The sequence below is a fragment of the Melospiza georgiana genome, chromosome 1 (assembly GCF_028018845.1).
Source record: "Melospiza georgiana isolate bMelGeo1 chromosome 1, bMelGeo1.pri, whole genome shotgun sequence".
Lineage (NCBI taxonomy): Eukaryota > Metazoa > Chordata > Aves > Passeriformes > Passerellidae > Melospiza > Melospiza georgiana.
Window position 1 is genome coordinate 15,051,763 of NC_080430.1, and position 24,513 is coordinate 15,076,275.

The following is a 24,513-nucleotide window of genomic DNA, read 5'->3' on the forward strand; positions in this document are numbered from 1 at the left end:
TGAGCATTGTCTGTTGAATAAAAATGCAAACTATTTATGCATTTGGTGATCTTTCAACCAAAAAACATTCAATGACACTTTTGTGTAAGAAAACAAATGATTATTTACATGTGAGTTGCAAAACCCTTTGATAACCTCCATCTCTTGCTATTTATCTAATGATTTACTGACATAAGAGGACTGGTAATTCCCTTCCTAAAGACATCAAGAAAATATTGTCAAAAGGAGATCAGTGCAATTTGTTTATTACAAGTGTAGAGATAGAGAGCTACTTGGAAAATATGGCAATAGAGTTAAATCTTTATGGGCAAGATAAAGATTAATGCAAATGAAAGATAAAGAATAATAAAAGTAATTATACTGCAAGCAGAATGTAAAAAGTAGTTTCTCTAATTTCAGTAAGGAGCTGTTATTTAAGTGCTATGAGGTTTTAGCCAATTTTTTTGTGTTAGTCTAAATCCTAAAATGTAGCTAGCTTTTTCCTTTGCTCTTTAAAGATATTCTATTTCCCTGTTTTTGAGCAAAATCTCAAGGAAAACATTCACACCAAGTAGTGGACAAAGCTGAAAACAAAAGTTCAGAATGGGTGACAGTGCTCTCTTTAGTTACTCTGAACTGTAAGAGTTTTGGGGAAATTTTACATCAAGTCAAGTAGGGGTTATCCTTAAAGCCCAAGAACATATGGTTCAAGTTTTCTTGGAACACTCATCCAGATTTTAAAAAGCCAGTCACAATGTGTATTTCAATCCCTATCTCAATTCTTAACATTTAGCACTTGATACACACTGTTTTCAGTTAAAACTGATGAGATCTAACATGAGAGAAAACGACCCTGGCTTAAAGAGTTACCACACATCAGCTTATCTACAGAACTAGTAAGCTTCAAATCTGAAGGAAATTTGGGACAGTTGCAGTTCAGTTCAGCCTGCAACAAAAGAATCCAGCCAAATTCTTTCACATTTGCCACGCCACAATAATTCCCCAGACGTTCACCAAGGCTTTGCTTATTTGAAGTTACTTACTGTGCAGTGTTTAACCCCAAGTTGTAGCACAACTAGCCAACAGACTTAAGAGCCTCTTAGTAAATGCAGAGTTATCTAAGGTGGTTTGTGCAGAAGACGTACAAAGAATTTGAAAAGATGTGCTTGCTACTAATGCAAATGCAGGAAATAAAGAAAAAAGTGTTTAATAACCTACAGCAACGTAGTAAAGGGTGTCCTGAGAGGGCTCTGAGCCTACAGGACATACTCCCCATCCAAAGCATGATTTGCTGTCCTGGCTGTAGCTATGCCCTAAACCAGAGTCCTTTCTGCCCTCCACCATGCATCTGTCCGACCTGTGCTGGTGTAAGACACACAGTAACCCACAGGGCACTGCTGGCAGATGAAGGTTGCTCCAAAAACAACCGATAGAAGAAGCAACCTTCCCAACATGCAAGGTCAGCTTGGTCCCAGCCTTCCTATATGTCCTTATCCACTCTTATTAACAACTTTGAGGGGACACTTTAGTAATCAGGTGTTCACACACTAAACACTACCATCAGGAGCAGGACTTAAGAATTCACTAAATACAATCCAGGAGGAAGGTGCAGACAATCAACAGAGAGTCTCCAGACTCATAGTAAAGAAAAACACTTCTTTTTTCCTAAAAACTCTGCTGCGTCTCTTCAGGCCCATACAATGTGAACTACTGTCTAGTTTTTTCCCTAGGGCTTGTTTACTGCTAGCAGACCTGGTTTATGATTTTTCTGCCATGCCTTTTGGATCCTTTCTTTGCCTCTTCTGTCTCAAACATAAGCTTTGTGTCTGTATTTTCAATGTTTTCAATAACCTACTTCGTCCTTATCTATTTTCTGTCATTATACAAAGATTAATGCCAATTGTATTAGGTTTCAGTAGTTCACCTGCTGCTTTTCCAAACATCTTTGTGCTTTCTTCCATGCTGTCCCTCTTGCTGGAGTTTTCTTTCAACAGCCACAAAACCAGATTAATTTTTTTCAGCAAATCCCACCTTATGTCTTCTTCACCATGAAGTACACACAAAAACAAGAGTTGGACTGATGGTGTGTTGCAAACTGTGCCTTCCCTGCTGATCAATACAGTCTCATTGTTACCCTCATCTGCCCATGGCCATCTGCTGTCTTTTGTCTTATACTTTGGAGTTCTTCAGGGCAGGAATTATCTTTTTGCCCTATATTTCTATACAACATAACATTTTAATCACAGTTCAGGATTAAGGCTGCTAGATAACACAATAATACAAACAAATTATACCAACGGAAAATTTGCCCCAAGTTTTATGCAGGTTTTCTTGGGTGGCTTTTTTTTTTTGTTTGTTTGTTTGTTTGTTTGGGTTTTTTTTAATCTAAGACTTAGAAATATGAGGTGCTTCAGGAAAAACATCACCGATTCCACTGTTTTTTCAATGCCTCTGACAAAGGTTTAGGATAGCAGTAGGTGAGAATATGAATTCAAGTCTTTTAATAGAGGGCTGGATCAGGCTCGGCAGGTCTGACAGCCTGTCTCCATTGTAACTCCTCCTAAAGGCAGGAAAAGGATTCTCACGGGAAATGAATCAGCCCCTGCGGAGCCTACGAGGCAGCGTGCAAGAGGAGTTGTGCTACTGCCTGCCAAGATTGGTGCCTCAGATACAGGGCCACGTAGTGACATTTTTATCATAATCCCTAATAGAAATACGCTATATCTTCCTGTTTCTTTTTATTTTAGGGTGAATGTCGCAAAAGTTAAAGGGCTGCAACACTAAACGAGGTCATAATAAGAGAAAATCCAAGATTATTTCCACGGAGATCATGATTCAGGGAGACTGCTGGGAACCACAAACGCAAAATGATAAATATTACAAAGCGTATATTTATGTGCAAGAGGCCTAAATTTAAGTTTCTGCTGAGAATCCTCATTCCAGGGGCCTCTTGGTGCCTGCATGCTCGCTTACGAGACTGTGTTATGCGAGGGGATTATTTTATCTTGCACTGAACAGGGAAGGTGTCAGAATTTGCCCGTCGTTTCAGAGCCCAGCTCCGGCAGGCACTACCTGACTCAGCTCACAAACTAGAGCCACAGCATCAAATTTCCCAACCCACTTAATTTGAAAGCCTGCCAAGATAGGTGAAAGACCTTATAAATATGTAAAGCAGGAAGTTCAAATTACACAGTGATGTAAATTCCCAGTGATTGATGCCCTTTTAAAAACAATAAAAATCCTCGAGAAACTACAATGTTGGTGAATGTGCTTCCCTCCCGATGCTGTCTGGCGGTGCCGTGCGGAGTTTGGCTGATGTATTGTACTTTTCGTGCGGATTTTATTTTGGATTTCTACCACTTCCTGGAGGCCAGGGGGAGGCACAGTGGGAGGAACCAAAAAACTCGGTGCCACAGCCATTTTGTTTGTGGGCAGCATGGTAGAATTCTGTCAGTCAGTATAAGGAGGGGTTTTTAAAACAGTATTTATGGAAAAACTATTCCTGCCGTAACGGATGTATCTGTTGAATTTAGTGTTAATTTAGTCCTTTCATAAGGTAGGTATTTATAATTGTAAGTAAATCGAGTATTCGTTGGGATTCAAGGCTGCCCACTTTCCAGGAATCACGGATTTTGTTTCAGGCATGACTGGCTCTTTCGGATGCTGCGAGGCAGCCGGAGCCCGGCGGGCGGGGGTGCGGGGGTGCCGCGGGGGGAGCCCAGGGATGCGCCGGGCGGCACAAACTTGCTGCGGGCTCCGGAGTGGGGGCGGGGGCGGGGGGAGGGACGGAGGCGAAACGGCCAAGTCTCGGAATTATTTTGTCCAACTGTCTTTCTTTATTAATTCTCAAGAGGCAGCTGCTCTCTCCGAGGGGAGGATGAGGCGTGGGGTTGCGCGGGGCGAGCCGTAGTTTTGCAGTGTCACCGAAAACCAGCGCTAGACTTTGGTCCTGTGTGCTCCAGAGGCGGGTGTAAAATGGCACACTGCATTTTTCCAGGCGGCGGCGGCGGGGGGAGCGGGGGGCGGGCGGGGGCGCCGCTGCCCGCCGAGCCCATCGAGCCAACGCCAGCCCCGGCAAAGTTGTGACCCCGGCGGCACCGGGTCCCCCGCCCCGGCTGCGGCCGCCCGCCGGCATCGCCCGCCGACCCTCGGGAAGCCGCCTCCTTCCTCGCCCGGCGATCCCGGCGGGGTGACGGGGAGGGGGAGGAAAGAAGAGAGGGAGGAGGGAAGAAAAAAAAAAAAAAAAGGAAAGAAAAGAAAAGTCTCACTTTCTGCATTTGCGAAATATTTTAAGGATGTTCGGGAAGCCCTTTGCAGCATGGAGGTGGCTGGTTGTAGGAGAGCGAGTATGCAGTCCATATTGTTACAGCCCTTTTGCAAGGGCTGCCTTCTTCGAAGGTAAGTTTGTGGTTTTAACCAAAAATATTATTTTCTGCGGGTTTTTGGCGTGTATTAGTGCTGTAGAGGATTTTCGTTGTGTTGATGAACAAAACGTAATCTTGTATTTTTCATAGCTTTGATCTCATGTGAATCCCACCCAACGGTGTCTCCTTAATAGCGACAATTACTGAAGTCAGTTTTGTTTCCTCTTTAAAATTTTATACACGCGAAGATTAAAAACAATTTAACTTCAGTTTAGGAGTATAAGAACTCAAATATTTTCCAGATGGACTTGGTTATTTTTTTTTTTTCGTTCTGGCTTTTTGTTGGGGCGGAGGGGCAGGGGGGAATTCTTTACCGAGTAATAAACGGATCCAGGAGCAAATATGTGACTGTCTATATAAATATAATGCAGCTCTCGTGTATAAAGAAGCATATTGTGTTGCTACTGTATGGTCTGGTGGTAGCTAAAAGAGTTTACAATGCCATTTGTGATGGCTCTTGATGGATTACTTTGGTCTAAAGTAAGGGGGAAAACTGCCCTTGGTATGGTGAAGGTGGAGATGGACATAAGAGGGTTTATATTAAGTTATGTCTCTTACTAAACAGTGACCTTTTTATTTACAAATTCCAGCTCTTGTGATAATTAGCTTAAAGCATTAGTTATATAAAGGTTCTTATTTCCCCACACTTCACTTAGATGTCTTGGTGTTGGGTTGTTTGTTCTTTTTTTTTTTTTTTTTGGAAGGGGGGGAGGGAGGGGGTTGAGTGGTTTGTTTGGTCTTTTTCTTCCAAGAAGGTACATTTGGGAGACATTTTGTAAATTTTGGCATTTTTCTAGGCGCTTTTTTTTTTCTTTTTTTTTTTTTTTTTTTTTTTTTTTTTTCACCCGGTGGGAGATCTTTTTTGTTTTGCATTGCTCTGTGCTGGTGGCGCTGTGGGGCTCCGAAACAATTCGTGTCCCTGGCTCTAAAGGGGGAGGGGGCCGGAGGAGAAAGGTGGGGCACGGGTTGATCTATTGTATCTTTTCCTTTTCTCTGTATCAAAAGTGACCGCAAATTAGTTGGAATGACGATGAAATTGTATCTCTAGAAAATTGTAGTGTCGCATGAACTATGGCCCGGCAGAGGCATGACCTCACCCTTTCGCTGGTTTGTGTAATGAAGCAGATCCTTAATTTTTTTTTTTTTTTCAATCCTGTGCCTAGGGTCCAGTTTTCCCCAGTGATGAAATTTTCGGTCCCACCCCCAAAATGATTTTACAGTGGCTGCAGATGAAAGATTTTTAAATTGTTTTTTGCAGCCAATATGGAAGGCTTTGGCACACACTTATTGTGCAACTAGTCCATTGTTTGCTTGTTGTGAAGTTAAAGGTTCCATCCACGGCTGGCTGGCAAGCCCTGAGGTCCCCCTCGCTCTCGTGCTTGCATATGCAATTCTCCTGATGAGGTCTGTAGGAGTTTGGGTTGGGTATGAAGGTGGGGTGGAAAAGAAGGGAAAACCTAATGTAGTCCTTCAGATTGTAAGAGGATTCACCTGAGGTGGGTGGGTTCTTTCCTGTTGCTAAGTGGAGCATGAATCTTACATGTCTTTATACACAGATACATGTTAATATGTGTTGTTCTCTTTTGTTACAACCTACAGATCCCCTCGGTTCTAAGTGCAAAAGGATTAGAAGGCTTTCTGCTAACATCCATATTAGGTGTAAGAAAACAGAAGTGATTAATGCTCTAAGATGGGTGGGAAGACATAGTCAAGCCCGTGATCAGAGCATATATTGGAAACTCAACAGGTTCAGGAACAAATTTGACATTAAATTTAACACATTTTTAAGGAATCGATGTGCCTGTTATTTTAGAGTGATAAAAGCTGATAATTTTAGAGGCCTTTGCATCTATTTTATATTTCAATGTCTTCAGTATTTTCAAAGAATAAATTTGACAAATACTAGGCAGTTTGAAAGTCTCTAAACTTCTTGTGAATGTTTAAATCTTCAATAATGCATTTAGATATCGGTTCAAAGAGTTTGCTCATTAAGTTAATTAGTTTTATGGAAACAGATATATAACTTCAGTAGATCTCTGTAATGGTCTCTTATTCATTATCCTTTTTAAAAAGAAGGTAAATTTTGCTTCTGTCTGAGGTAAAATACATCTTGCAACCTCCTACCAGTAACAAATGTATATCCAAGAGAGCAGCCAGCTTTTCTCACCTCTGCTCTGTCAGACAAGATCTGCCTTTATGGATTCTTGGAGCAGAGACCTGGTGGCCTATGACAGCGCAGTATGACCATTACTTCTTTGGTGTCCTGGTTCAACTCTTAGACTTGAGGAAAAATATCAAGACATAAACCATCTTAGAAAGTGTGGATTTTGGCCATCCTCCATTTCCATTTCTGAGACCCGATCACTAGGACATAAAGTTGGCATTTTGGGCACAGTTTATGCCAATAGAAGTAGTGCCAGTTGTTGAGTTCATTACAATAATTATCAATCTTAGAGAATCACTGGGTTGTTTAATTCTGATGCAACTTTTCTTTTTTGACATCACTTAGACTAACACTCAGTGTGCTCATCCATGGACAACAGTACTGAGCAAATGATAAACTGGGATGCTTTCTGAAGGTATTTTAATGCTCTTATCCTGCACCATGAAAGTGATGATTTCTTGTGGCTGCACCCCGTGCTTGCAGGCCATGAACTGATTGTTGTGATCTTGCTGCTCAGAGTCACTTCGAGCTCAGTGAAGTCAGCAACAACATGAAATCTGAATGGAAACTTGCTTCACACTTTCTCCCCTCTCTCCCATTCAACTGAGGCTACTCTTTAACTTTGGTTGCGGTTTTGCAACTTTGAAGTTGCATCTGATGAAAGTGTCTGGTTTTACTCTCATCAAATAATAAGGTGAGAAGAGTGAAGCGCTGATCTTCGGCAATTCAGTGGTTCTCACACTTATCTCCTCCCTCCTTTCTGAGCCACTGTGTTGCCAATAAGGATCCTGCATCCTCTCAAAGCTAGCAACTAATTTACTTCCTGCATCTTCTGCAGAAACGCCTGGAAGAGTAATTTCTGTGGGGTAGCTCAATCTTTATTGTGTTTTCCCCACCTGCTCCTTCTGAAATACCAGTATGTGGAATACCAGGACCTAAAGCAGCATAAGAACTTTTTTTTGTGGGTTTCTTAATTTTCTCCCTTACATATACCTCCATTTCTAAGGTGTCAAAACTAATGTATTTTTCTCCTAGTACAGTTTCCCTTTTACCTAGAAAGTCTGTATAGAGTCCAGACATCTTTGAAAGACATTTGGGTCTCTTAGCTTAAAACTATTTGAAGTATGGGATCATACTATAAACCAATCTTTTTCAAGAGCTTAATTCAACCTGACTGGCCAAAATGTTCTTTGTGCCTTGGTGAGATTCCTCTTACTAATATTACTAGTATTATGTACTGAATTAAAAGTCACAGTAAAAATGGCTGTCTAAAATGGTCAATAGTAGTTAGTGCAAGATGTGTAGATCCCAGGCAGATATAACCAGCTTCCAAAGTTAACCAAAATACTATGCAAACAGTTCCTCAGAAGTGGGTTGGTGGTGTAGAAGAATGTTGTTTGGGGCTCAGCTCAAACAAAAGCCATAGCCCCTGCTTCATTGACTCATATGTTGTGCTCTCCAGTTTCCTGTGCTGATAACATACCTTGGTGCCTGGGACTCCTCTTTGTTATCTTTTGAGGGCTCTGAAGAATTCATTTTGTCCTTGATCCAACAAGTTTTCAAAGGTGGGGGGCTATCTCTATGCTGGACACCTTGTGACATAATCTTGTTTCTCACCTTTCTTATGTCATAACTTTGCTAGCTGTACTTCTCCACATCATACTTGTCAGCATCAACTTGTAGCAACGAATAATTAGTTTAAGAATTGCTTCTAGGATCACCTGTTTCCCAGTGGTGAACAAAGGACAATATATTACATGCTTCAGACTCATCTTCTACAAAGTTAGGTCTCTCCACATCTCTTCCAGACTGATATTTGCATGACCTTTCAGAGTTATGAAATTATCTGCTCTAAATCCTATGTGCCAGAGGAACTGCTGTAGCTAGCACATCCTTCCACCTTTTAGCATTCTTCGTATTTTTCCTCTCTTAGCAAATAGCACAAGAAGCTAATTCATGTTGCAGTGAAGATACAATCCTAGATTTTAAATTATTTAGTAAATATACATGGTGAGGGAATGTCAGTGCTTTGAAATATAACTCCTGTGTTGCTGTTGTGAGCAACAAAATACGCCTTGGACAAATGTGACCACACACCAGTGGCTTCAGGTGCTGTGGGCTTCTTTAAACCCTTTACTAAGTCACATCTCCAGTTAATTGTGTTGCCACTGGACTATCCAGGAGCAAGATAATACCAATAATATAAACTTCCTTAATAGGAAGGTTTGTTCATCAGTTCTCTATGAGTAGTAGCTAGAACCTGAAATTGGTGGTCAGAAGGTGTTGCAGTGTTTAAAAAGTTGGTACATTTGCTAAAAATTATTCTCTGCTTATCTCCCAGTATAAACAATAGGGAGATGGGAACTGCCAAATAACATGTGAGTCCTACTCTTCACTACTTGTGCAGCAAGTTGGGATGCTGTTGTGGAGCTCCTGGATGGTAAATGGAAAGTTGCTCAGAGCCAACCAACACCATACAACAGAAAGCAGTAGTTACAGATGCAGTGTCTATTGCTTTGAGCACCAGTAAAAATAGCAAGAGCTCTACATGTAGTCCATGGGAAATCCAGCTTGGAGCAAATGACTGAAAATGGGGAATGCTGATTTGCCATCTTATGTTGTTGAGCAGAACCTGGATCACTATTGCTAGGGAATGAGAAAAGGATGAGTTAGATTTTCAATGCACTGAGCACTGGGATTTCCAGAGGAAGAGAGAAAAGCTGGGGTTCCATCTCATCTCTGCTCCCAGGACTGCCTCATGGATTTTAGTCAACAATGTTTAAATGTAAAATGTAGGAATTTCAGGGAACAGTGAGCAGATTTGTTCTTCTCAGAGCAGTCTTTCTTTTATCAGGTTCATTTTTGGTTTTTCCTTGGGTTAAAGACCTGGGAAATGAGCCTGAAAGGTGGTGTTAAATCCAGGCATTTCCCTGGATTTACAGTAAGTTGGGCTTCTGAGTGAATCAGAATCCCTGTATTGTATACATTCATGTAGCACTTCTTTCTTTCACTTACCTTTAGAGGAGTATTGTCAGATCTGTAATCCTCAGTGGAAAGAAAGAGATCAAGTAAATCATAGCTTTAAAAAATGACAAAAGGACTCCAACAACAGCAAAAACAACAAGCAAACAAACACAACCAAATTTTGGATGTCTGCTGTGGTAAGAACTGTACCTTAAATTTAACTGAGTATCTTGATCAGGTCTCCATCTGCCTCCTGTTCAGATATGGATGCCCTCACTTAATCAGAGATATCCCATGCCCCTGTGTTTGCTAATACTAACCTGTGCATGATTTAGATAATGAAAAGTTAGCTCTTAATCCTCACTCTGTTTCAGGGCCATGAGAAAATGACTAAATGGAGGCAAGATCTTTGGCCTCACAGGGATGTGCATCTGGAATATTCATTAATACAAATAAGAGTGAGCAGTCCATTCAAACAGACTTAAAAATCAGGTGACTCAGATCTGGGGATTTCAAGTCATCCCTTTCTATTTACTAAAGAATCTTGGTGCTGCCATAACCTGATCACTAAAAGGATAATTTCTTGAAAGGGTCCTTTCACCTGAAAGTTTTTCATCTGTAACCCCAGGGGTTGATAGGGCATGTTTTCTGGCTGGATTTATTCAAAAGATTTTTTTTCTCAAGAAAATTTAAAATTCAATTTAAAAGGATATAATTCAGAGCAGCTGTGTTATTTCTGATAGTCTTAAAGGTATTCACACAAGGCAGAATATCTTGATGTCTTTAGCCAAAGTGCTTGTGTATTCACAATTCAAGAAAAGTGCTTCAATCAGCATCTTTTAAGGAGAAACCATGCTGGACAACAGATGGGGGAAAACCATACACCTGATAACTCTGCATAGACACTTTCTGTTTAGCCCATATCCATCTGTAAGCACATAATGAATGAAGATTCCATAAGAAAGTATTCTACTTTCTTTTGTCATCTCTGAATCAATTTCCAAGTTAAAAATTGGGTGTTATGGGAATCTGTGGGTTTTGGAAGGTCTAGTCAATCAGACCTCCAGATGAGCTACTTTAATGTGAAAATCTGTTTTCCTTCCCATCTTTCATATTCTCCCTTAATAGGTTTTTTTTAATTAGGTTGTGTCTCTCTCTGCTAACACCCTTCTTGAGTTGCTTATAAGTCAGAAAAGCTCAGCAGACTTGGCACGTGTGACCAGTGGCAGGCTGGTGCACATTAACCCCAGTGTTAATGACAGGGGTCTGTCGTGCTCTCTTGGTCAGAGGAGCAGAATGTCAGAACAGCCAGAAAACTGACACACTGCACAATAAACAATGGGAACTGAGTGACTTTGTCAGAGATGGACGAGGGGGGTTCAAGTCTTACCTGCTTGTAACCTGAATGATTTGAGAAAACCACTTCCATTTGCCCCTGCTTCTCAGATTTGGGGATTTCACAGGGGAGCTGAGAAGAAAATGCCAGGGATAACACAGCACCTCTGGTTTCCATTATCCCACCTACATCAGTGACAGAGAAAACAATATCATGTGATTTCTCTGTTTTTCTTCTTACGGCAACTTCTTGTTTCATCTAGACCAAAACACTTCCCTCTCAACATCTGCCCACCTCCCACAAGTCCTCTAAATGTTGAAAAACCTCAGAAATTACATTTTCTTCAGGTTAACCCTGTCAGAATTTTACATTTTAAGCATCTGCTATCATTTAAAGATATATAAATAAGGATATCTCGAAACAGTCTCATCTGATCAGTTTTCTATTCAGAACTAGCCTCCTCTGCTGGATATTTACAGTCAAACTTAATTCATTAGGCCTTTTTTTCCCACTAATGCAGCATTATTAATTTATGCTTTCTAAACTTTATATATAAACATTGGGTTATAAATATGATCATGATTATTTGTATAATAATACAAGCAATATTTTTATAACATTCACTCATGCTTAATTTAGTATAAATCAAACTGCAGTGTGTAAAAAATCCACTTCTAAAATTGAAAGAATATTTGTGTTCTTGCAAGCTAATAACTAGCTTTGGAAATCTAAAAGCTGAGTTATTTATATTTTTTTCATTCCTTTGGAGAAATGTGCTTATGTTAAGTAAAGATGGTATCGCTTGTATAAGGTACTTAATAATATATTTGTATTAATTTCATGTGGAATTCAGAGTTCACTTACATTGTAGTTATGTAGGTATATCCCACTCACATTAAAATAAAAAAACATCTAAACACATATGTTAGGAAGTGCCTCTTCATTCCAAGATGCAAATGTACTTTCCTGCACCAAAAGATTTCCGAAGCCAAGCTAATCCCTATCTCAGTATAATTCACTGTTTTCCTCAATTGTGTGAGGGAAGCAGATAACCTACTTTCACTCTGATTCAGGAACTGTAAATTAAAGCATTTGTCTTTGTTATAGTTATATAAAGTTATATACTTACATATAAAGTTATATAGTAACTCCACATTAGCTTAACTCCATGTTATTTAACATCAGCAATGTAATTTTGAAGATTGAAAATACTTGATCATACTTACTGAAAACCCTGTAGCACTTGAAATGATTTTTCATAAATTGACTTTCAAGACAGGATTTCTATCTTAGAAGTGTAAGGTAAAAATCTAAAACGTTAGAGGATGTAATAGTAAGACATTCAGGCCTTACTATTGAACTGAATTTGCTATTTTATTTGCATTTACATAGAGCCAGGCAACTACCAGGGTGGAAGTAAAGTTTCAGAAGTCGTGCAAAGGCAGAGCCTGTCCCCAGTGTGCCCCTTTATCCCAGGTTGGGGTGTGAGCACCGGCAGTCAAGGTTTATGTAGTGGTGCCAGGTGTGTGTATTGGGTTGGTTTGTTTGTTTGTTTTTAGCTTAATAGTCAATTGAAGGATTTGGGACAGTGTGCAGACCTGTGTACAGCTAATTTCTCTACTTCTGTTTGCCTTTTTTAGCCTTCCACCTTATGCTATGCAGAATGGCAAAGTTAGACATCCTTAGCTCCTTGACTGATGAACTAGCAATTGTGTTGGCAGGAGAAGGCAGAGCTTTTATGCTTGGTTGGTTGTTGTTTGTTTTGGTTTTTTTTTAATTTGGTTGTGGTTTTGCTCGCTTTTTTGTTTGTTTGCTTGGGTTTTTTGTTGTTTGTGTTAGGGTGTTTTTGCAAGCAAAGCAGAAGGCTTTGCCCTTCTGCTGGCTGTTCTACTAGAAATAATACAGGATCATGTGATTAAATTTACTTGACTCAGAGATTATTCATGTGTTATAATCTGATATTTGCAGAAGTTCATGCCTAAGTCAGAAGTGATAACCAGACCACCCTGCTCAAATTGTGTTTATCTAATAAATTGAGATTTTACCATTATTATTGTTTTGTATGTCAGAATACAAAATGTTTTGGATAAAAATTTAAAAAAACCCCAAAATCCCAGAGCATAAAATCGAACATTTTTGGATTTTGTTTTGTTCCCTTTTATCTTACTACTAAATCCTAAACTATTAATTTGTGAAATTACTTCCTAGTAAAGATGACTAAATCAAGAATTCAATGTGTGTAGCATAGTATTTTAGAGGGGATATGTGTTAAAAAATGGAAACATGAAGGAGAAAATCATAAGTCACTTTTAACCCTTACAATTCCTAGGATACTTGTTCTGAATCCATTAAAATTTAAACAGGGAAAGATGCATTTCAAGACAGAAGAGTCTCAGCATTTGTGGTTTTTTATCACCACTGAATCTAAGAGAATAACTGCTTCCACTGTGACGTGTTCTCCCTAGACACATAAAAACTTGAGTCTCCAAAACAAGTTATGTAAAGGAAACTGATTCACTTCTGACAGTACTAAAAAATCTCTATCAAATCCTTTGTCTTTTCAGATAGAGCCCATTTTACCATTTTCTTGCTTATCTGTCCAGGTCATGTTAGGACAATGGTGAGTCTGTAAAATAATAATCCTAAATAATTAAATAAGTCATTAGTCCTTAGTCATTAATTCCTTTTGAAATCTTAGTCCTCCTATGGACAACTGCCTCCACCACCTCTAAGAGTTTAGCTATCACTGGAAAACAAGAAATCTGCAAAGCCTTTTGCTGCTCCTCTCTTAGATTTGTCTCTTCTCAGTAAGAGAATTGCTGCCAGTGACTTTTCCTTCTCTTTTGGATATGCCTCCATGGCATATCTGTTTGAGGATGAGCTTCGTTTTTGTGAGGATGCTGGAGTATTATTACTCAACTTTTGAGTATTAAAAAAAAAATAAAAAAGGATTAAAAAAAACAGGTCAACAAAATTGCTGTATAAATAAATGAAGAGTTATTAGGAGTAGGGTGTAAGGTAGTCACAGAATGAAAAACAAAAAATTGCAAATATTTATCGATACAAAAGTCAGCGTATAGTTTAGTGTAATACAAAATGCAAACAAACCCTAATTAAAAAAAAAACCCAAAATATTTTAAATAGCTTTTCCTTTTTTTTTTAAATTGAACAACGGTCTCCTAGAATTTTATATCCTTAAAATTCAAAATGGTTGAGGCCAAAAGGCAACAAAAGTGACATGGTTTAACCTATATGCACGTCACATGTAGTCCTTTTGTGATGATTACTCCTAGAATGGGAAGCAATATTAACTCCATGTGCCAAAGGCTACAATTCATGCTTAAATAAATGACTGAAGTCCTTCTTGAACTCAGAGAGGTTTTAAGCCATAAAACTAAGTATCAAAATTTCTAAAAACTTGTCCAACAGTACACAGGACTTGCAAACCAAAACAGAAGTGATGTTTTTGGGCTTCACAAACCCGAGTTAGATGTGAGAGTACAAGAGACCCCTACCCCCCTGTCTGGAGGTGCATGGATCAAGGGGTATCTTTGCCCATAATGCTCAGTCTGAATTTAGTACTTTTGAATGTATTTTGAAAGGGTTATATTTACCAGCTGCACAGCTGATACACAAGGTGTTTTCATTTTAGTTAAGCTTGTCCTTTTAATTGTGATCATAAAAAGATAAAGCCTGAAAGAAATGCCCCAAATTATTTCAGCCATTTAAAAAGCAATAATGATAGCAATTCTAAGTATCTTTTCATTATATTTCAGTTGCTTTACCTTACAGTCCAGTATTTAAAATAGACACATAGCACTTAGGTTCAACAAATTAGTTTATACTTACTGATCTTTTACTGAGAGTTTGCAGAGAGTATCTTGGTCACTATACAAAACCTACCAATTCTGCATTAGCTACTGTCACAGTGCAGCACTGATGTCTACAGATGTAAATTTTGATAAAAGCTACAAAATTGAAAAAAACCCTCAAATATACCTGCATTTTCTTACTGAAAGGAAGATAAAATGGAATATCAGTCTGGTTATGTTCCATACCTTTTCCTGTCAACAGACATCAGGGCTGATGTCACATTGTTTTCAATTATCACACTTTCCATCTTACTATCAAATTAATTTTGAGGGCTAATAATCTTCTGCTACAAAATATTTTAACACAATCTCTTTTATTGGCAAAACATTAAAAGCTGATGAATCCAAATGTTTCAGGCCAAAACTTTTTCTTAATGCACTGTCCTCTTTGTCTCCAACGTTATTGTCCATTCTGCTTGCTCTGCACTTTTCTCAAGCCTGTGGCAGGGTTAGAAATGCAAAGGTCAATTAAGGATAACTTTGAATTTGATTATTCTTCCTTTATAGTTCAGGATATTTTCAGTACTTTGGTTTTCATTATGTTCATTATGTATTGTTTTCCTTTATCAGTATACATGGAGAGTTATACTTAATGGCTTTTTTTTTTTTTTTTGCTTAGCTGCCAGGTGTTTCATTTTCATTTAATTTTTAAAGTCAAAGCTAATCTATGATGGCATATTGTGATTTTTTTTTCTTTTTTCTCAGCACCTTATCTGTCTGCTAATTGGATAAACCAAATTATTTGGTATTTGTGGAAAAGGGTGTAGATGTTTTATGGGCAATTTATTTTAGGATTATATTTTTTGAACTAGTGTGTGTTTTAAACTTTAGAAGTAGAGTAAAAGGCAATATGCATGGTTAAACATTTGATTCTGATGTAACTACTGAAATAAAAATGAATGCAATGATACTTAGTTCATTCCACTCTCCTTAAAAAAATAAAAAAACAACAAACAAGCCTCCCTTAAAACAAAAATAGTCTCATTCTCCCTAGCAGCTGTCTTCCACTGCATTACCCATTTGCAGTACAGGTAGAATTTAGCATCCCAGAGAAGTTATGAAGCCAAATCAGTTGCAGTTTAAGCAGCTTGGGAAATCCACCGGGCTTTGGTTTCCCAAACAGTCATGCAAATAGTTGGCTTGAATATTCTGTTAACAACTGCATCTAGCAATATTTCATCTAGTGCCTAGAAGTGGCTTAAGGTTGAGGAAAGTGGTGGTGGTATTATTATTATTATTATTATTATTATTATTATTATTATTATTATTATTATTATTATTATTATTATTATTATTATTATGGTGCGATTTTAAAAATGGCTTTTGCTTGTATTATAGAGATTTCTGAAATTGCTAAGCAAAATAAGATTTTTCTATCTTTGGGGTTTTTTTGCTATAACTATGCCGTATTTTTGAAAGTTCTGTTTCCCAAGAGTCGTATGTGATAAAGAGCAAAGTTCTGTCCACCGATTCCCGCGTGACCGTAAAAACTACAGTATTTTGCGTTAGAAGTGGAGGGACGCTGAAATTCAGTCAACACACAACTATCTCGCATTTTAAATGAAACCAAGCATAACTTCGATAAGATAGCTTTGACTACAGAGCTAGAATTTCCCATAACCTGGTGCGAGAGCATAGCCGAGCACGCAGTTGCTCAGCTCGGCGGCGGCAGCCCTGGCCCGGCCGGAGCGCAGTTTGCCGCTCCTGTGGCCGCGCTGGGATGCCCTGGGGCGGCTTGTGCAGAGAGCACCGAGACGGGGCTAACTCGGCATTTCCGATCCCTTGCTTAGAGCCGAACGGTGCATCACTTTAATCGACTCATTGAGATGTAAACGAGCTTCCCTAATCAGACACGCTCAAGTGGGTTCTACCCATTGCCTGGGGTGCGCTCGCTTGAGCGGGTCACTGATAATAACTTAAGTCCACGCCAGGCTTAAACCAGTTCACGTGTCTGCACTTTGCTGCCGGACTAAGTTTCTGAAAACCTCAGGGAAAAGGGGAAATGCCGTTGTGGAGGTGCCCGGTTCTTACGGTTCTTCACCGTTTTCGGGCAGGTGCCCGCGCTTCCCCTTTATTTAGCACGGACGCGGAGCCGGTTCGGCGGCGCGGAGGGAGAGGGACAGCGCCCGGCGGATGGCTGCGGGGCCGCGGCCGGGCCCTGAGGCGAGGGGCGCTCTCGGGGCGGCCCCGCGGTCGGATCCCCCCACTCGCGGGGCGCCGTTTCGGCCGCGGCACCGCAGCCCCCCGGGTCGGGGTGAATTCAGAACCCGGCACCGCTGTCCCGCGGTCCGGCCCCCGAGAGGCCGGAAAGGTCGGGGCCGGCACCTCCCCGCCTCTGTCGGCCAGGTTTCCCAGAGCTGTCATGGTCAGGCGCGGCTCCAGGGGAGGCTCCCCCCGGGCTGAGGGGCTGGGGCTGCCCCAACTTCCTCACCCCGGCAGGAGCGGAGCGCGGCTCCGCGGCACAGCTCGGCGGCCGGAGGGCGGAGCGGTGCCGCACACGCTGATTAAAACTCCCTTTACTCCCGACTGCGCCCCTGATCCCGGTGCCCCGATCTGGCTCCGGCGGCTCCGAGCCTTCCCGCGCTCCCGAGCCCGCTCGGGCCGCTCGCAGCGTCCCGCGTTCCCGAGCCCGCGCCGCCGTGCCCGCGCCGCGCGCGCTCCCCCCGGGCGGCGCCGTGCCCGCGCCCTGCGCGATGCAGTGTGGGAATGGCTGTGGCGCTGGGGTTGGCTGAAAGAGGCGGCCAGTCGAGGTTTAATGTCCGCCATGTTGGCCGTGGCGTATTGAGCGGAACCGGAGCGGCGGAGGAGCGGAGCCAGCGCCCAGCCCAGCCGCGCCAGCGGGCGCCGCCGGGCCCCGTGTCGGAGTGCGCCCCGCCCCGCCGGGGGAGCCCCGGTCCCTCCATGAGATCGCTCGGCGGGGTCCGGCTCTCAGCTCGGAGCGCGCTTGCTGTCGCCCCCCCCTTCCCAGCCGGAGCCGCCATCGCCGCCTAACATGAGCAAACTGTCGTTCCGGGCCCGGGCGCTGGACGCGTCCAAGCCGCTGCCCGTCTTCCGCTGCGAGGACCTGCCTGACTTGGCCGAATATGCCTCCATTAACCGGGCCGTGCCGCAGATGCCCACGGGCATGGAGAAGGAAGAGGAGTCGGTACGTGAGACCCCCCCCCCCCCCCTCGGCCGGGTCCCACCATCCCCCCCGCACCCGGGCCCCCACCTTCGCCTCTGCGCAAGCACAAAATGGCCGCCATCTTCTCCCCACTCTCCCCGCCCGCCGGGAGGGGGGGGACACCCGGGGCGGGAAAGCGCCGAGCCCGGCCGTCCCTCACCGCGCCCTCCCCCGGAGCTCCCTCACGGCCCCTTCGCCCCTCGCTCGTGCCCCGCGGCCGCCGGCGACCCCTCCGCGGGGCCCCGAAAGGCACAAAGGGGGTCACGTGACACAGCGGGGCGGCCGCCATTTTGTGTCTCGGTCCTTGGGCCGGGCCTGGTGCGGCAGCCGCGAGGAGCAGACGGGGCCCGGCGGCGGCGCCGTGCGCGCGCTCCCCCGCCGGGGGGCGCTGCCGAGCCGGACGGCGCCGCGGGGGGCGCGCGGCGGCGGGAGCGCGCGCGGGCCCGGCCGCCCTCAGGGGAGCGGGGCCCGGTGGGGCCCCGGTGGCGCCTTTTCCTTTTCCCTTGAAGTAGGAAGTGGGAGCATTTATGTTCAGGTTTATCTGAGAGCCCTGCAAGTGCCATCAGACAGGCGCGGTGTAAGTGAAGTTGTGACGGTCCCCACGAAAGTCAGTTCTGAAACGCTGCTCAGAGTAAGGAAATCCGTGTTGGAGGCTAAAAGCCTGACACTTCCTGCTCGGTTCTGCTGTCTCAGTGGAGGATGAAACTTTAAACCATTTTGAACTTCAGGGTCATTTAATCATTTACTCCGCACTTTCTAAGATAGGTAGAACAATAAGTAGCTGCTTTTGCTGAAGATAAAACACTTGGTAACTGTTGCTGTTGAAGACTCTGCTCTGTAGTGCGTTATTTGCAGTGTTGTAAATCTTTAATTATTTCCGTAGTATAATCAGTTCTCCCCATCTGTGCGTTGGGCACAGCAAATAGGGAAGTACTGCAGAAATACAGTTATGTAAGCAGGTTTTGAAATTTGGTGCTAAGAACAAAGGTGACACTAGCTCGGTTGGTGAGAGCAGCGTGCTGGTAGTGCCGAGGCTGTGGCATCCATCCCCATATGGACCATTCACTGAAGAGTTGAACTCCATGATCCTTGTGGGGCCCTTCCAGCTCAGAATATTCAGTGATTCTGTTAGAGTTTCATAGTCCTGAGTTTTTCTAGTTGTCAGAATTCTTTGTCCCTTGAAGGTGACAGGCAGTAAAGTTTTTAGTTCCTAGTTCTAGATGTAGCGAACTTGGAGTTACATTTGTTTTAAGAGAGGTATCATCTTTAAATGGAGTTTCCTGTTTGTGGCACTATTGCTCTTAGTTAATGGCCTCAGTGAATTTTTATGAAATGTCTTCAGGCAGAAAGATTTCTAGGGAGAATGCACTTTGTATGTTGTTGTCCATAGAGTAACCACTCTCTGAGACTTTTTTTAACACAACTCCTTACCATTTTAACATAATTTGGTGTTTCCAAGTCTTCTGCAAGTCATAAGTTGCTTTACACATCTGATAAAATGTATATTGTAAAGTGTAGTGGTTTTGTGGGATTTTTTTATTTTTCTAACTGGTAGGTTGGGTTTTATCAAGTTGTTTTGGTGCTGTTTGTGTTTGTGAAGATGCTTTAGTATGGTATTGATTGAGGGGTATTTAAGTGGTAGGTAGCAGTGCTTAGGATGCTTGTGTTTCTTTTTGGGCACAGTAGATATATTCTGAATTGATACCTGTAGATTCTGAATATAAGAGAAAGCACCTTTTATTTCCTCTTGTACCAGAATAATAAATTTTGTTGTTTGCTGTGACACTTGCTGAGTTTATCTTTCAGTTCAGGAGAGTGAGACTGCATGCATGCATTTATTTGTAGAAATGTCAGGTTGCTGTCTTTCTCTTGTGCTGTTTGCCTGGCAGTTACAAGTTTTCAGGCTAGGAAATTACATGGCCTGTCTGTATCATCTCCCTAAACCCAGACATGTATATCCTACCTAAGTAGTCATGGGTAAGGAAAAATTTTTAACATTAATTATAAGACTTGTTTTTGTGGTTAATGTGATGCTTTTGTTTCCTAAATTGAGCTTTGAGGGTTAGCTCTAAACACTTCCCACAGCTGGAGTTTGCTCCTGCATTTGTTTTGAATGTGTGTGTACACACACAAACACACACCCCCAAAAGAAATTCATTTGCCATCAGTAAGCACAGGTGTCCTGAATCTTTTTTTGGACCTTCACACATAAAATAGTTCCTATTAAACTCTTGTTCCTTATTGTTTCTGCAGACTTACTAAATTTCCTTCCTTCCTCCTTGCCCTAAAAAGCTTTCTCTTCAGTTTATATTAGTGTTGACAACAGAGAACCCAATTCTATGACTTAAGTTGGAACAAACCTCATAGGGTTAATACCCTGCTGTATTCTGTTTCCCAAGCTTCAGGCCACGCAGGATTTTGGAAAGTTGATAGTTTGTGTTCTGTAGCTGAGGACTTGAATTGGAATCTATCTTACAGAAATGATAGATGTTTTATTACAGACAGATGACAAAGTGGCCATAAGATTTTGGAGGATAGGGTGTCTTCAACTAGTATGAATTAGCATTTATAACTTTTTATAAATAGAATTCTAACATTGGTTTGAGTTTTGCATAAATGTAATTTTAAATGAACAGATATTTGGAGCTAAGAGTTCTCCTCTTGACTAAATAACTTTCCCTAGGGAAAAATGCAATCAAAGAGATTTAATATTCAGGCATGGAGTCACAAGATATTTAAATTACTAATTACTGTTTTGATGCACAAAAAGGAATCTTATTTTGCTTCCCTTTCATCTTATCTTTCTCCCATCATGTTCCTACAGAGAAGTGAATAGTGAAAATAGTGCATATTCCTTATTGCAACTGGAGACTTCAGTTCAGGAGTGATATTCTCTGAGAGTCTTCTGAAGGGAAAACAACCTTGCTGAGTCTCTGGGAGCTGTAAAACTTCCACTTGATCCAGGGCTGTATAAAAAGTAACCCTTTTAAAGGAAGTGACAGCTAAGTGGTGTTAATTCTGCAGAGTCTGCCTGGCTTGGCTTCAGTCAGTGCTTTTGTTAGGAGGTGAAGGAGCAGTAAAAAGCCTCTGACATGCAGACAGTGGTGCTGGAGGTTACCAGCTCTTCCTGTCTTCTGACAGTGGTTTGGCTGCCAGGTTTCTGAGGTAAACACAGTGTGGCTGTTGCCAAGTCTGTTGCTGCATCTAAGAAATTAAAAAGTATCATGTACATCTGAAAAAACCCCTTCAAAATGTAATGAATCTTCTTATATAACACTAAACACCCCCTGTATTATTTCAAAATGCTGGTTTTGAGCAAAACAGATCCTCAGTGCTGTAATTTTGAGAACCAGATAACAGACCACTGTTAGTAATACAGTAAAGCAGATTTGGCTATCAAGTCTGTTGATAACTGTGAATAAACAAGTAGGTGGAGTAGATTTGTTTATCATTTAAAAAGGACTTTTAAAAAGGTGTTGCTTTGTGTATCCTGTGGTTTACTATTTCTGAGGAGAGTGTTAATTTTTTTTAAACTAGAAATTCAGATTCTAGACAGAGAGGAGACAGCTGGGAAAGCAGAGCAGAGGTAACTTTAGTTAAGCAGGATAAAAAGTGGAAAAAGATGACAGACTGAAGCTTTTTGAACATGTTCAGTGACATTTCAGAAAGAAAGCATGTATAGCTCTACAGGCAGCCTAGATTTGATGACCTCCAACCAAACCAAGGGAAACTACACTTGTTTTCCTTGCATTTTTTGAAAGGAAAGTGGAAAGAACACACTCCACATCCCTAGCCTCTAGATTCTCTTAAAAAATAGGAGGGGGGATGGATTGTTGTGACTTTGTGGATAATTTATAAAATATATCCTTATGGGAAATGACTATGACCATAGTTGGGTTTTTGGTTTTTTCAAGGGAGTTTTTAAAAAGAACCAAGCCAGGTGTTACAAGGACATCATGTCAGCATTATAAGGCATTTTAAAATGTTGAGAAGTTAAAATTTCTTAGTTGAAGCAGTGCCCTAGCAAAGATTAGCATGCACAGAGATTTAATTAAGTCCCTTAGATCTGAGAAATTAATTACCTAATAATTTGTCTGTGTTGGTGACAGTTCAGAGTTAATAACAGCCCTAGGGTTGTGGGAATTATCATGGGTTTGTGGAAGGGGGTTGGTTGAGTTTTTCCTTGAGTGAGTTTGTTGTCTTTGTGTAAATTCTGATAGTACTTTGGTCTGCTAAGGTTTTGGATATTAGTTTTGATTTTTGTCTTCTGTGTGTTCAAGTTTGTGTAGGTTAAATGCCCTTTCTCCCTCATGTAAAGTTGTGAAAATGCCATTGTCTCTGACATCTGGTGTTGAGGCAGGAGAGAGAGCGCTGCTGCTTTGCTGGATTATTGCTGACTCCCTCCTCTGGCTGGCATCCCTGTCTGGTGGTGAGTCCCATCCTCACCTGAGCTCTGGAGTAGCTGCTGGCCTGCCCTGCTGCATTTCTGACAGTGGGGCACTGCATGGAGTTGTTCTCTTGTGGATCACAGTTTAAATTTAAAGCTTGATTTCTAATTTTAGTCAGTGTTGCTAGTTACAGACAGAAGAATGAAGCACCCAGAGTCCAAAATTATAATCTGTACAGCTGTTCATTCAGTTCTGACTGTTTTCCTTTGTGTGTGTGTCATGGTGTGAGTGACAGCTTGCACAGGGGGTGCCATTCAGTCTGTGTGTGTAATCAGCATTTCTGTCATACTCTGTTACCTGGTGCTTCAGCAAACTGTTGAAATAGTTTAAACTGTGCTTTTGATCTCTTTAAATCCACAGTCATATTATCTTTCCTGCCCTGGTTTTGGGGATGTTTTTGAAAAGCTTATTTGTTAAAATTTCATTATTAGATGTAATTTTCCTCCTTCTTCCCCCTTCAGCATGACCTGTCAGTATTTGCTAAATGCTGTAGAAGACCCAGTGAAGATAAGCTAATGTTCATTCAAATGCTTCAGAACACTTCAAACATACTCTGTAATAGATGTATCTTAATTTAACAAAGCTCTACATGGTAAATTTTCATTTACCCAGTTTGGATAGGCTCAAGGATCACATCCTTTCCATGGAACTGCCTTGGGCACTGCTAGCACAGATCTCTGCTGAGCCATATCTGGACAGAAAAATGTCTTTCTCCTCCCAAATCCATACTGCAGGCTTTGGGAGGCTACCATATCCAGGGTCTCTTGCTGCTGAAACAGCTGATTTTGGCTTCTCAAGGGAAAAAGTGGGGAAGGAATGTACAAAAAGTCACCCACATGTTACCATCTAAGCCCTAATGAATTCAAAATGCGTGAAGTGAGCGTGTAGCTGAGTGCAGTGAGCCAGTGGATGAACAGTGTTAACTAACTTATATTTGGAAATTTCACTGAAGGCTCTCCAGTCTTTTTTATTGCATTCCTGCCAGATTAAGAAACTGCATTCTGAGAGTGCATCCCTAGAGGTGTCTGAGGTGCCTTAAGTGTTCTTAAGATAACCACTGCCTTACTGACACAGGATTCAAGGATATTGAGTATTTTAGAATCTTGTTGGGACCATCAAAATTACATGAATGTAAAATCATAGCAGGTACTGTTCCTGAATCATTAATTTCCAGTCTGGGCTTGTTTTTTTGCTTACTAACAAAAGAGAATCTGTGTCCTCCTCTCCAGCTGTAGAAGTCCTGAAATCTTAAGCAGAACAACTGAACTCCTTTAGTGGTCTCTTTTTAGAAAAGGACAACTGAAACATGAAAGGATTTTGAAGTAAATGGGGAGAGTAGAGAAACTCTTCTTGCGTAATCTTGGATTCATGAGTCCCATAAACTGGAAGGGTATTGTTTTTTGTTTTTGTTTGTGTTGTGTTCCCCTGTGAGCATCTTTGCTGCTCACTCATAGCAAAGGCATTAATTTTGTATGCCAGTCTAACCTTTTTTAGTGCATACTTTTAAATACACTGAACTTGTAGATGAGGTTTCCAAGAACCTGCATGTTTGATAGGAGGGGAACACAGAAACAAGGGCTTTTTGCAGTTTTGTCTAAATAAGTCTACAGACACCTCAGTTTGTAGTTGGAAGAGATTTTTCTGTGAGTTCATGTCCTGACTTTAACTTTACTGTTTAGTTTGGTACTGAGCTTAGTTGTTTACTCAGATAAACCTGTGTGAAAAATGTTTCAAATGCTTAGACAGAGAATTTAGAGAGATAAAATGTGGCAGCTCATGACAAGTGGGGCCTATTTTCATGTGTAAGAGTAATAGTGATGACTTTCAGTTACAATAAAGTTTTCTGTTCAGTTTGATGTTATTTAAGTTATTCTGAGCATTCATGCAAGTTAGGAAATCTGGCAGGTCATGAAGAGTGGCTTCTGTAGTGATCAGTTCATGCACTGCCTTCAGCTCCCTGAAGAATGTTGTTAATCCTGTGGTGTGAGCCCACCTGTAGCAGCAGTGTTCCCTTTAGAGTCAGAGGGATGCTGGTGCCATAGATTCTGTTACAGGTTGGTGGCATTTGAGTCTGGGATGATATTGAGTAAATTTTGCTTCTGATTTCTCACTGGGATGGGCCTTCATCTATGAAGATGACATACAGATTATGCCTTTGGGATT

The 24,513-nt window shown here is 41.6% G+C and overlaps 1 protein-coding gene across 5 annotated transcripts in view; it reads left to right on the forward strand.

The window, feature by feature from the left end:
• Positions 1 to 3,414: 3,414 nt before the first annotated feature.
• EPC1 (enhancer of polycomb homolog 1) overlaps positions 3,415 to 24,513 on the forward strand; it is a 65,562-nt gene continuing 44,463 nt past the window's right edge. Inside the window, exons 1-2 of one of the 5 annotated variants that reach the window (XM_058022069.1) lie at positions 3,415 to 3,535; positions 4,274 to 4,377. Coding sequence is in view for 4 of the 5 variants with exons in the window: in XM_058022079.1 (XP_057878062.1) it covers positions 17,732 to 17,884 (153 nt within the window). In the remaining variant the exon portion in view is untranslated. Of the gene's footprint in view, positions 3,536 to 4,273; positions 4,378 to 17,509; positions 17,885 to 24,513 lie in introns of those variants that run through there. The other 4 variants (XM_058022079.1, XM_058022087.1, XM_058022051.1 and 1 more) reach the window with 4 other exon arrangements.